Source organism: Manacus candei, unplaced genomic scaffold, assembly GCF_025592945.1.
Source record: "Manacus candei isolate 608988 ecotype Guabito, Panama unplaced genomic scaffold, ASM2559294v1 h1tg000017l, whole genome shotgun sequence".
NCBI classification, from domain to species: domain Eukaryota; kingdom Metazoa; phylum Chordata; class Aves; order Passeriformes; family Pipridae; genus Manacus; species Manacus candei.
Genome location: NW_026138065.1, coordinates 20,687,645 through 20,701,966, shown reverse-complemented (window position 1 = coordinate 20,701,966; position 14,322 = coordinate 20,687,645). Strand labels below are relative to the sequence as shown.

At 39.3% G+C, this 14,322-nt stretch overlaps 1 protein-coding gene across 6 annotated transcripts in view; it reads right to left on the bottom strand.

The window, feature by feature from the left end:
- RPS6KC1 (ribosomal protein S6 kinase C1) overlaps nucleotides 1-14,322 on the bottom strand; it is an 87,532-nt gene that overhangs the window by 35,126 nt on the left and 38,084 nt on the right. For 4 of the 6 annotated variants that reach the window (XM_051783940.1, XM_051783941.1, XM_051783943.1 and 1 more), the window contains 2 exons: nucleotides 14,191-14,309; nucleotides 6,512-6,604 (listed from right to left, as the gene is read on the bottom strand). In XM_051783940.1, the coding sequence (XP_051639900.1) occupies nucleotides 6,512-6,604; nucleotides 14,191-14,309 (212 nt within the window). Of the gene's footprint in view, nucleotides 1-4,585; nucleotides 4,809-6,511; nucleotides 6,605-14,190; nucleotides 14,310-14,322 lie in introns of those variants that run through there. The other 2 variants (XM_051783944.1, XM_051783945.1) reach the window with 2 other exon arrangements.

The following is a 14,322-nucleotide window of genomic DNA, read 5'->3' as shown; positions in this document are numbered from 1 at the left end:
AGTTTCCAACTTAACACCAGTATAGCCGGTGGCAGCCTGAAGGTTTACCATCTGCTGCCACCCAAAGTCACGGTGGCCACCTTCAGAACATATGCATCAAAGCCCTGAGATAAGAGACTGAAGGAATACTGCAGAAGTCAGCATAAGGGGAAGCACAGACCCAGAGGCAGGCAACAGGCAAGTCACCAGGAAAAAAGAACATGGTGAACCATTAGTTACCCTACCGAGCAGCCAACCAAGGTCGCGGGGGACGGCTCTGGAAGAACTGAGGGCTGCTCTAACTGCACTGCTCTCCTGTGGGTGGCTTTAACATAAACACATAAATCCTGTCACGCTGCAGACATTTGCTTCCCCAGCTCCCCTTTCATTTCTGGGATTTTTTTCCCCTTCCTTCTCCCCTGTCCAGCATCTCATACTGGTTTTTTTCTTGCCTCCACTCTTTCAAGACATAGTTCAGAACATATTTGTGCTTTTTATTTACTTCATCAGCCTTTAACACTAATCAAAACAAACACATTAACACATCTGCTTGCAAAAATGTAACTTTAAGTTCACTGACACAATTGAAAAATAGCTCATGACTGATCAAAGAAAATTGAATAGGATCTCTTACTGCAGTACCAGACAACAGAAAGATTTTGAAGACAAACCAGAGCTAAGGGATTACTTTAAAACCAGCTCCATTTTGTTATTAAATTGCCACTCTACACTGAAAACACATCATGTAATAATGTCACCAGTGGGCCATCTATTAATTCTGGTCATTATCTGCTAAACAAATGTACTTTTATCACAGGATAGATACTCTAACAGAAGTCCTACAAACTTGAATCTGTATCAGATGATCATCTATGATTTTTTTCTTGCATTTACCCCACCAGTTGGAAAATCCAGTTACAGGTTGTGACAGACAACACGGAACGAGACAAGCTGTCCACCTGATCCTAGGGGTGAGTATTTGAGACCACGAGAAAACCTCAGCAGGGTCTGGCACACAGCTGGTGCTGCTCTCAGGACACAGTTGCAGTGATGAGGCAGAAGAAGGGGTGCAATTCACTCTCCTCAACTGTGCTGGCTGTCACAAGGCTACCAGGATTAAAAGATCTGCTTAGCACAGATTTATTCTTGTCACTTTTCAGATTACACCACCCAGACTCTCACTCATCTCCCTCTGTCGTTACAAAAAGAGATTACATTTGGCTAATATGTATGGAAAATGTGATTATTGCTTATCCTTGTACCTGTGCAATATGAATTATCTTCAGTTTGCAATTACTCCTCCTTTCAAACCATTATTCTAAGGAACTTATAGCTCGTGTATTCTATGACTTGTAATAATAGTGTACTTATAAGACAAATGGTGCAGCTTTAAATAATGAAAATGCTAAGAAAGAAGCATATATTCAAATTCAAATTTTTAAATATTTTAAGTTGGTTGGTAGCAAAGAGGAAGGTCCATTTTCTTAGAGCAAAATAAAAACTGGCCAATAAATTAAAAATGGTGAAATATTAACCTAGAAAATATACCTGGTAGGTTTTACTAGAGAATGCATTTTAGAATATGAAATGCCACTGACATCGTACTAAGCAATTTTGTAACAGTTATGAAGATAAACTTAAAATAATTTTGATTTAAAAGAAAATATCTCTACAAATTATTTCTTTCTGGAGGCCAAAAGATACATATAGTTTGGCCTGCACAGGAACATCCAATATTTTAATTTCTATTTTCTAAAGGCAAGGACAAAATTTGTGTTACTCTATCAAATCTTAAGACTGTTTTATGTCAGATGAAATAAAACATTCACTAAAGCCAAAAGAAATTTTAGTGAGACAAACAAGAAGGAAGCTAGGGTTATACCAACAAATACTCAGAAACATTCAGATTAGTATAAATGGAACGATTTCAGGAAAACAAGTGGCAGGTGTTTGAGGGCAGGGAAGAAGGGACAGGACTCTTACTAGCTGGCAGAGAGACTGTGTTTTAAAGTTCAGTAAGCTTTGTTACGTGGGGCTTGAAACCTGACTGCAGTTAGGAATAATCCCACAGCAGCAGGGAAAAGAAGTTAGTGAGCCAAGAAATCAGTTTTGCCGATAACTCCGTAGTTGATTTGATTTTGTAGGACTTGGCAAATCACTTAAGAAACGACAAGGTTATCAAAACAGAAAACCAGCTAAGTTTATTCGTATGAATAGTTACTATTATTACTCAGTTTCAGATTTTCAACCATTTTTTCCACTGCTATTTTCCATTATGCCATGTTTGTAAGTTTATTACAGCTCCCTTCCCCCCACACCTCTCATGCACACACAGTCACTCATTCAAACCCATAAGATGATCTAAAGATGCTTGGTAGAGTGCACCCAAGAGCCAGGTGAGAGAAAACATCTGCTACAGTCAACTCAGGTTCACAGCTGCAACAGTCTTTAATCTCACCTCAAAAGGCCAAATATTTAAGTTTCTGACAAATACTAACAGAACATAGTTACCTACATCCTATGTTATTCTTGCACAATACACATGCTGCCTTAAGAAGAGCCTGTTTCTCCCACCCTCTGATTAAATTCTATTAAAGCTAGCCATAACCTGTTTGAATTCAAATATGGGTCTGCACACTATGCACGTGAAGCTGACATACATGCTAAATACTTCTGCTTTTTGGCAGTGCCACTCATCAAGCAGAAAAGCAGTAATCACACTTTATAAATAATTAATAATACTGAGTTAGTTTTTCTGCATGGTTTTTAAAGTCGATTCACCAAAATGTACAACCACCAGAATTATGACTTCTGAAGATAGTACAAACAGCCACAAAGAAAATCTATACTCAAGATTAACAGAATTGCTTCCAGTTATTAAAAAAAAGTTATCTACCCACAGAATCCTTTTCAGAAACTCCCAAAAGAATTTTAGCAAGGCCCTGAGGAGAGTATTTTATTTTTTAAGGTTTCATAATAAAGCTTGACAAATAGTGTATTGGACAACAAGCTCAAATGTACAGACATCTGTGGAAGAACTGATCACAGTCACACCAGTGCCAGTACGGACAGTGTGGCTTGATGGGGGACCAGGGGAGGGGATAGAAAAGACATAAAAGACAGTCATTGGTTACAGAGGCATAGTTATTACTTAATGCACTCTGCTTTCAAGATGAATCTTTAAACTGAATGAATCTAAATAACAGAGGGTTCTAAAGAATAAGAAATTGGGTTTGAAACAGCATTGTGAAGGTATCCAGCAGCACCATAACAAAGTCGTTTCTTTAGGGGCCAGTTGTAGCTTCAAAGGAAAGATTTGCCTAGGGCAGAAACTCAGCACAGAATCTGCAACCTTGATTTTTAATTAGGCAAATTCTGAAAGCAAAACTCTCTCCTATTCCAAAAAGAAGTTTTCTGCTTTAAGGTACATGAACTGAGAAAATAATTGATCATTCTTGGTTGGTGATAACAGCAGCTAAAATATTTAGGTATTAGTTTGTTTTCAGTGCTGTACCTCTGTTAACACTAATGAGAGCTTTGCTGCCCAATCTGCAGCACCTCAGATTCCACAACGTTTGCAGGACAAAAGCCACCTTTATCATTACATTAAACCTTTATTTTCAGAAACCTACTCACAGGTAGACTCTTAACATAATAAACATATAAAATACCTGCAAACACCACCTCATTAACTTTTGACACCATGAAGTGAGCAAACACAGAAGCAGCAGAATTCAAGAAAACTGCTCTTCTCAAGCAAAGTGTAGGTTCTCTTTGGTCTACTAAAACAGTCAGATTTGTACCACAGCCTTTGCAGAAGAACTGAAGCAGAAGGATGGGAGGCAAGGCACAGATATGGTCATTCTTCTCCAAATTTTCACAATAATTTAAGGAGTTTAATAATCCTAAAATCTCTAACTCCCTCGGATTCAACAGAAAAGGGTCAACACAACAAAAATTATTAAGGTGACAAGAAAGGTGAAAGGGCAGACAAGGAAAGAAAGATTGCACATTGGGAATAAACTAGGCTAAAATTAAATATCTAATCATTCTGCCTGGTCTAAAACAGGTTGAAAAACCCAGAGTTTCAGGTTGCAACAAGCATTTTGTCTGTGAAAATGAAGCCAACTCAAAACACTTCAAGAGGCTTCAAAAAAAAGAACAAAGAGAGACATTACTCTAAGGGAAGGCACTGAACCTTTCAGCATTTGATGGAGGGAAGGTTAACAGTTGGTTTTCTCGAGGCAGCACTGTAGCAGGCAGACACCACTCTGGGCTTCAGCAGTGGGAGAAAAAGTCTGCAAAGCAACCAACACCATTTCTTAACACAGTGTGTTTGAGCCAGTCTTGCCCAGGATTAGGCAAGCCAGCAGTTACAATCCCAGTGGCTCATTACTATCCACACATCCATGTTCTGCTGAAACCAAAGCAGCTATCTCAGGGTTAGAATAGGAGAGTATTTTCAGGCAAAACTCTGCGTGATGCTGAATCAGTTACAGCCTCATGCCCAAAGCAAGGCATCTTCAATGCTGGCCACAAAAATCAAAATCCATTTTCAAGAACAAGCATGCTATGTCATCTACTTGGCTCCAGTAAGTATACTTACACATTGATTTGGATTTCTCCATGATGTGAGCTTTAGGGCATATGCAAGCAGAGAAGAAGGCAAATAACAGTGATGGTGAGGAAGGAAGCGAGATGGTGCTTGAAACCAAAGGCAGGGGCATCATCTCCATCACACAGACACACATGCACACTTTTGCTTCATATTCACGAGCATTTTGTGTATGCATTATCAAACCAAATAGAACATGCTCTGGACATCTGGGCTTAGATCAGTTTTTCATTTGGCTCACAACATTATAAACACCTAGAAATATAAGGAAAAAAGGCAGCATACTCAGAATAAGATTAAGTTTGTGACAAGGAGAATGTGGAAGCAGGAACGCAGAGTACAAAGACACCTGAAAGAATTTCCCTTTTCCATACAATAATTAAACATGAACTCTGAGCCCTATGATATTGTTTGCACACAAGCACACCAGTTGTATCCATAGGCCTATTGCTCCTCACACACATCTCTGCACTACAGATCTTTTATTTTGTCATCTTTAGAAGCCTGATTCTTCCCAACTCTGCTTCAAAGATCTGGACACGTTTAGCTCACACCTGGAACACTTACTGAAACTCTGCTCAGAGAGATCTAAGGAGACCTGGTACAACCAAGAACTGCAAAAGCTTCATTGTGATCAAGAATCTTCTCCAGTAGATGTTCATCATTCTTATACAACAACAGAGATACTGAGAAGGTCTTTCATAATCCATTTCCAGTACTTCTGCAGGCTTACATTGTCAGACTAATTCACAAAATCCATGCCTACTGCATCCATTTAATGGCTACTAATTTAGCTAGCACCTACTAATGCAACAGATAGGTGGTCTTTCCAACCTGTCTCTGATATGTATACAGAGTGAAATACAGGTTAAATTCTGTACTTACGACTGAGGAAAGAAGATACAATGAATATGAAGTCAGAGCTGAGAAAACCTTGTGTGCTATAAAAGCAACCATAATACCTAAGGTATATAGCCCTCTGAGGAGAAATTATCAACTTATACACACAATTACAACAAAACAAGCAAAGAAAACCAAAAATCAGTCCCAATAGCTAGGGTCAGTCCAACAAGAAAAAGAAACCAAGAAATACAGACCTTAAGAGATAAGCTACAGGTTTTCTGATGCAAGTTACAAATGCACCACCATCTCACACACAAACCACGGACCACATTAGGAGCTATCAAAAGGTAAAAGGGACTTGCCACAGCAAAAAGGAAACAAGCCATTACGGTCTGCCTTAGCCACTGTCCCATTGCTGAATAATAATACATCATCTTAAAAGTATTTGGTAAGGTAATGCTAATCAGTGTTATCAAAAAGATGCAACAATTCTTCTGGTCTCTTAATTAGGCTTGCAAAAACTCCGTATGGTCCTTTACTGTTTACAGAGGGGTATTATCCTGGGATTTTGGAAGACATTATTTGCATGACTCAAAAATAAGCTTGGCTTCATTGCTGAATCTCTGTCTTGGCAATACATTTCAATTCCAAATTCTCAGGGAAGGAGAACAGTTGTATGTGTCCCCAGTCCCCATTTCAAGTAAGAGTTCAAAAGTAGGAATTTCTATCCTCCTATATTTTAAGTATCCACCAGACTGTTCAACTGAAAAAACATCAACTCGTCCTTACCCCAGTATTGTAACTATGACTTCATTTTTGAAAAACAGGCCTCATCCTATTGAATGCCACCAAACATGTACCTTATCCTTTAGCTCAAATACATTTTGCATGACCTTACATGAATTGCTTAGATAAAAGCCTTTTTTTCTTCTACTTTTGTTATTTTAAAGTGCAGATGCATTTGAGTCATTTTCCCCTTTTGTTTCATATCCTTAAGATCCACAGCTTCAAAGACAAAATGTCAGCATGCAGTCGATTTATGACTGAATTCTTGAAGAGACACTGAAGAATTACCTTGTCAATCACCCCAAGGACTCTGAAGGTCTTCAGTTCCTCGGCAGGGCTCCTTAGGTTCCAAGAGGGCCTTGAACTTAGTGATCCTGGAGGCTAATGGAAGATATCAAAGATTATACATCAATCAGGGTGGTACTTGAAGGAAGACTGCCTGCTGAAGCAAATGCCAGGCCGAAGGAAACTAAATTTATCATAAAATCACAGAGAGTGAAGATGAAAGGAGAAGTTTTCTGTTTGTCCTTAGTGGGGGGAAAAAAAAAACAACTTGCAAGTAAATAAAAGTCGAGATAACAGTGAAAACAAAAATTTAAAAAACAAAAAAATAATGAATTTTTATATTTGCTATGCTTAATGGAACCTGGCAATTGATTACTCGGTTCTTACCACATCATAATAATCAATCAAAGCCTTACAGGTATTCTGGGTACAAAATAATTCAGAGATCACTGAGGAGGAGAAAGCAAATTAGAGGCTTTTAAAGTCTGAAGAACATAAAATATAGAATTATAAACAGGGTTCTCTTGCTCTCTGGTGAGTTTTGTGAAATCCATTTAATAATAAGGTGCACAACAGAAATTATTCCTAAAACTGCCTTAGAAAAAGGTAGCTAGCTACATATCATTAATCTAGAAATTAACACCACAGCAAGAAAATTGGCATGTGCTAACTATTCAAGTAGTTAATATGCTAAAAGGCATGGATTTTTGTCCATGTTATGTTTTGCAGTTTTTCAGAGCAAACTCAAAGCTTGCATCTCCAAGGCAGGAACAGTATTTCAAATGGAAGTCTTCTGGGACAAAGACCAACCTCTTAAGCATCCCATGTACCTCTGGCATGTTAACAATCATTTTCAGAAGTTTCTGGTTGCCAACTGAGAGAATTCATTAGATCTTCCTCCAAAAATTCAACATGCAGCTTCTACTAGAACCTCTTCCTCACAAATAAGGTAATTTCATTTGCAGAGCTGTTGAATGCCAAACTCCTTTTAAGCATAACCTGGCCTCCCCAAGTACATTTCTATCACACAAAGGTGGAAAGGAAGAGGAAGGTGAAACTCCTTGATTTTTAGGCTTCTAAGACGTAAAAGTTGTTTACTTAATTTGTCAGCATCCTGAGACAATATGTAACAGTTATGTCACATTGGAAAATGGCTGGTAAGCAATTATGCTGTGGATGAAATGCTTAATTATCAGGGAAAATGAAAATTTTTCACTTGTGATCATAAACTCCAAGATGCTGAACTAGGCAGTGCCATTTGCTCCCCCCCTAGTTTTTCCCCTCTGACATCCTTACTGCAGTATCCTCAAAGGCCAAAGCCTTTCCCAAAACTGAGCCCCTTTGTGTTGCCAGTCAATAACCTCTCCTTCCAAATTCCTTCCTAAAACTCAGTACCTATTTAAGCATTGCACACAAAATCCAAAAGAAAGGGTTATAAATACATGTTCAGAAAGCATGGAGAAAAGTGTGCTTTTATGGGCTCAATGTTTAAAAGAGTTCATTACTTATCTTCATTTATTTGTCTAGATCTCATAATTGTTTCATAATGTAAACACTGTCAAGCAGAAGTACCAACTGCAGCTAGGAGAAAACAGCCCAGAATCTACAATCTAAAACTGAAGGCTGCAGCAGGAAGAAGAAAAAAAAAAGAACACTCTGCATGAACTTTTTTCTCCAAACCTAATTTACGTTCCACATTCTAGTAAGCTGTTAAAAGCATTCTGAGAATGTGCAATTTTTTGGCAATAATCAAATATTTCCTTTGAAACAAAGAGTTGTGCTAACACTTATTCATGACAAGATATCAAAAGCATTCTAAGGAATACATTAAATGGAAGATAACAATTCCAAATCCTCTAGACTACTATAAAAGATTTCCACTTTTATCTGCTTGCTATTACATTTTATAACTATTCCTCAATAATCAAGCTTTTAAAATTCTCTCTTATGAATAACATTTCAACCATGAATTAAGTTCATACATCTCTACAGAAGTTAATAGTTGTCTAATAATGCTATACAATTAGATTCCTGTACCCATTACATCTTAAGAGCTCAAAAAAACCCATTATTTATATTTTAGGTCCTTCTCTAATGTATGACCAACGGTGGCACAGTCCGCAATACTGTGTACACACACTGTTTTTCATATATGCGCTCTACAGTCACTTCTTACTTTAAAAGGATTTACAATCACATCTACATCTCCACAGCTCCCAATAGCTTCTCCACTTTTATCAGTTTCAGGTTATTTTTTGCCCTTTACAGTACTTTGGTTTCACTGTTGCAAAGTCTAATAGTAGAGCCCAGTGATGGGGAGGCATCACATTCTGTTGTGAGGCAAGCCGGAAGCAAACTCTAAATACCCAATTCCCAGAACTGCAGCAATTAAGCACTCTATGAAACCGCCTGCTCCTCTGAATAGAGTAAAAATCCAAGCTCAGCATCTAGGCAGCAATAATAAAAATAACTAAAAAACACCACTCTCATCAAAAACAGAGGACCAAAAAAAAATAATAATACAGGAAGGAGGGTAACAAAAAATCAAAAGCTTTGTTTGCCTTTAGAAATAAGGCATTTGTATTCTAAAGAAAGTGGTAGGTTACCTCTGCCTAAAGACCTTCAACATCCTATCTGAATGCTTGGCATGCTGCACAGGTATCCCAGGATCATCTCTCCTGCGGTCAGGCCCTTTATTTCCAGACTACACTCTGAGCTGCACTGTTGGATTTATCTGAGTTAGGATTGGCATCACCAGTTCCTCTCCCACCACCACCCTTTGGCCAGCATCATGTGCTAATTGCAAATAGAAAAGGATGCTGACTGTGATGTCTCTGCAAAGACTCAGCAGCTTGTGGCCACCACCTGCCTTTGGAAAGCTCTAATTTTGCAAGCCACAAAAGGAAATGTGGCAATAGCTCTTGCCTCAGCTTTGGCATCATGGTCAGCAGTTATAAGAGCAGAGGAAGAAAGAGAAATATACCACCAACCAGGCAAGAGGAAGGGCCTCTCACATTAACCTCATTTAAGGTAAGAGCACTTTCGTAGCCCAGTAACACAAACACCATTTGATGGGAAATCATAGAATATCCTGAGTTGGAAGGAACCGACAAGGATCATTGCATCCAACTCCTGGCTCTGCATAGGACAATCCCAAGAACCACATCACGTGCACATCTCAGGCTGGGGTATACCAGCACCTGTTGTGGAGTTCCTTACATCCCTCTACTTCCCAGGATGCAGTGAAAAATAAGGTCCTGGTCCTCCTTTGGTTACACAAAGCAACCCTTGTGCTCCAGCAGTGATGCACCTTGCACTGCCCCCTCAGAGCTTTCTCAGCACAACTGCTGTTTTCCCCAGATCTCCTCTAATAAAATATTTTATCTTTATTTTAATCTCTTCATTCTTTCACCGAGAAAGCTCTGCTAATTTAACTGCTAATGCTGCCACCTTTGACAGCATTCACCACAGATCCTCAGGATAAGAAAAAAGAAAAGAACTTTCATGAACACCAGTGCAGAGCTGCACATCAAAATACGATCTCCCCTTGCCATTCAGAGGTCTGAGACTGATGACTTCAATAACTATCTACCTGTAGCATAGCCAGATCTTCAATGGCAGCAAGGAGACGCCTTGTTTTGTGGCAGATACATTGCCTCATGGGTATGAAAGTGCTTCCAGTTCTCCTGGTGTTGCCCCATCCCAGCCCCTTCCTACCTGTGCATCAGGAGAAAAGCAGGTTGCATTTTTGCCTGCATCTGAACGACAGAAAACTACAGTGTGCTTCAGAAGGCCCTCAGTGAGAACCAATTGGAGAATGCATCTTCCCTGAAGCTGGGACACACCTTGGATGTGATCTTGGAAGCCTTGAGACTGAATTTCTTATTTTATGTTAAATTTATATCTCACAGAACTATGGTACTGCATTTTCTTTATACTTCATGTAATTTTCATGCACATTTAATGAGAATTTTAGGAAGATATCTTATGAAAACCACAAAGAATGAAAGTTGCTTCTTCTGTTTGGGCATCGGGTTTGCATGTACCTCTTGTTAGTAAATTGCTTTGAAAATCAAAAATAATTGACATTTTAAAAGACAATAGCTTTCATAACAGTGCAAAAAGAAACAACTCTGAATGTAAGAAGTTAGGCATGAGTAGAATCAGAACTAATTTCAAAGAGGGAAAAAGTATGTTTTATAAAACTACCAAAGTTAAAATGGACCCACAGCCTGTACAGACAGCTGCGCTGGGCTTTGCAGCTGACAGCTATGTCAGCTATGTCACCTTTCTGACAGTCAATCCAGCGTGATTCAGAGGTTGTTGCTACAGCCCCCTTTCAGGTTTGGAAGTGGCTCCCCAGAGCTGCTACTTATAAAGGGGCAGAGAAGAAAATGCAGCTTGAGAACGAGCAAAATGACCCACTGCTGCCATTACACAGTGCTCTGGAGCGTTTGTCGAAGAGAAGGTCCTGGAAGCTGCCATGCTGTGCCAAAGGAGGAAGAGACGGACAGCATTTGCTGCAGTTTGTTTTTCCAGAAGGTCTACATGTCTGTTTACAAGCTCCAGAAGATGTCCCCACATCTCCTACTCTTATGGGTCACAGCAAGGCTTTTCTCAGTGTTTACAAGACTCTGTCAAGTGAGTTCCCAGTTCACGGTCACAGTTGCATCAGCTCCCTGTGTTTCTTTCCAGCTTTAAGAAATCTTCTATCCATCATTAAGCCCTCTATCCACAACCTTTTTTTAACAGTGCCAAGGGTTCTCCAAACACCCTCTTCTTGTGTTTCTCTCTTCACCACTCGCACTTGCCAGCAGCAGGGTGGTTGCTAAGGATGCTATCCTTGAGGGTTACACTGCTGAATTTTTGTTGAGGCAAGAAAAGTAACAAAGTACTGTTGTTCTTTGTTTGGTTTCCATGGCACCAAAGATAATTTTTGCTTCTCAGCTCTGAAATGCCAGACTTTTTCCTCTAGGGAAATCTGGTCTTCAAAGAGGCAAGTGTCTGGCATTTCCAGCCACGAAAGAATGGCTCACTTTCTCCTGCCCCAGGACCTCAGAGAAAAGCAAGCCACCGTGCTTTGCCTTCATGTGGTGTTCAGATGGCAAATGGGTAGCTTGGGGTATGGGTAGTGGGCACAGTCTTTTGAGATTGCTGCATGTGGCTCAGCACATGGCTGGCAGCCTGAGCCTTTGGGAGATACAAGAGGCTGAGAAGTGCAGGGCAATAACCCAACCTGCACTTCTGAGCTTCTCTCTTCCCTTGCTGGACAGTTCCCTGGCCTGGTGGGTGAAAAAGAAGTAGAATTCCATGTCTAGGAAAGGCATGTGAGCCTAGTTCTGATGCTGATCACCATGATGGTTCCTTGTAAGGGCACAATAGGAAACACAAAGCCATCTACAGCAAACGTGGGTGACAAAGCAGTTCTGCCTGGTAACATCACATCATGAACAAGAGCACCCAGGCTTGTCTATCAGTCAGACCTCCTCCTGCAAGGAATGGTCTCAGCATCCTCACTGCCCTTGACATTCCCTGCACTGAACCATGCTTACCATAACAAAACTGCACTCTTCCAGTCTTAATAGGGCCCAGGTCCTGCACTAACCTTGTACAACATGGACTTAGTTTTTTTAGGAGAAGGACACAAAGTATCTGCATGTCTCCATTCCTAAGAATCACATTGCATATAAGTGCAGGTCATTTCAGTGCACTTATCACTGTCTGTATGAGGGGGAAAAATTCATGCAAACTCTTAATTTAAACTATATTGGGCAGTACAAAGAATAAGCAGTAACTACAGTGCAAGAATTCAAGTCTGTTCAGCAATTAACATGAAGGAAGAGTCACATTCCTCATGTTCCTTAAGCCACTTAGCCAAAGCACAGAGCGTGCCAATTTTTTGTGGTTCCTACCTCTACCCTTAGAATAACTTTTGGAGAGAAGTCCTTCTCCTGATTAACTTTCAGCTATCAGCTCAGAGACAAGCTGTTCCTCAACACAACCATCATGACCCATCAGTACCATCTGCCCTTGATGTCAGAAAATTCCAAAGCTCTAAGATAAAAGTAAAATGTATGCATTATGAAGAGCAGCAAATAAAGGACATAAAAATAAATGTACAAACTTAGGAAAAAACCAAAACTAAATCATAGAAACATGGGGTTCTTTTGTAAAAATGAGAATCAGCCAGGTGCAACATCTTGCTTGTGCAAAATCAGGTTTGCCATAACTTGTCCATTTTGATTTTCAGCACAGAATGGTTTTCTATTCTCACCACTTCTTTTTTCTTGTCTTATTCCAATTAAATCTGCTTTTCTTTGGATCTGCAAAGAAGGCATGTGTCTTAGTACAGCATAAAAGAGGAAATACTTTACCTCTCAAGTTCACATACAAAAATGCAACCTATTTCTTCCTCCTTCTCAACCACAATTAATTTTTAAACTTATAAAAAGGCAAAAATAGGTTGCTTGTGGTTTTTTTTCTCTTGTTCTGCACTTTCCAAACACACTGAGGTTTCCATTCAATATAGATTTTTTTCCCCATTTTCAGGGGCGTTTGACCCAAAGAAAAGAGTACCTGGTAGGAGTTCATATCAGTCCAAAATACTAAATTGTTCAAAGTACAATTCATAGCAACAGCAAGACTCCAAACCTCACAAAATGTATCCCATTTGGAACATCCTCAAAATTGTACTTGTGGGCTCTCAACATAAAAAAAGCTACCCTTACAGAACAGTGTCTTTGCTTTTTTAATTTACTTATTAGACAGATTTTAGAAGCCTTCCCATTTTTGCAGCAGTGGTCTCCTTAAAGCACTTTTAGATCTGTGCAAAGTAAGATGCAATAATCTTCTGCGCCTTTTGTCCTCACTTGATATTAAAGTAGAGAGTCAGGAAGTTGGTAGCTTTTGTACTTACTACAATAGGGCAGTCATTGACAATCACAGACAGTTTAGCATGACTGCGGTAAAAGTCTAAAGTAAGAACAGATAAGTCCCAAAGGAACTGTTTGGGGAAGGGCAAAGTAGAAATTTATTGAGGGTATCTTGGAACAAGCTGTGTTTGTCTTTTGTGCAAGTACAGATAAGGGTGTTTCTGCTCAAGAAAGTGGGAATAGTACAGAAACTTCCTAAAAATCAAGGAGTTGATCATACGAGCATATCCAAGAGAGACATTTGAAAGGATCAGGAATAACCTTTGCACAATTAAGTACTTACTCTGTGGAAAATTCATCTGACCTCTTCTATCATGTGCTTGACTCACTTCTGACACACCACTATGTGCTAAGCTGAAGAAACCAACAGCTTTCTCACTCCCTACAGGGCCAAGCAATATTCTCATGGAAAAGTCAAATTAAATGTTACATTCTAATGTGGTTTTTTGCTTTACCTTTAGATTCTTTAGTATGATGAAAAATGTTTACCTCATCAACTGTAAGTAGCAGGAAAGCATGTGAAAACCAGCCCTGTATTAAACCAAAAATTCTTCATAATGTTATGAAACACCAACAAGAATCAGAAAAGAATGGCAACTTAGCAAAAGTGTAACATCAAAATACTCCTCAGGCCTCCCAAAAGAGAAATTCTAGCTAGTTTTTGAACCTTAAGCTTGAATATGCTTTGCTAAAAGACAAGACAACTTAATTATAACAAATTTTGGTTTGAAAAAATAAATTAAAGCCTACCATAGAAACAGATGCATCTTCGGAGGACTTATGGTAGAGACTGGAAATTTTTTCAGCGCGCATAAGATATTCTGCAGTCTTCCTTTTCACTGCTTCTCGACGAGTTGGACTTGATTCACCTCAATAGAGAAA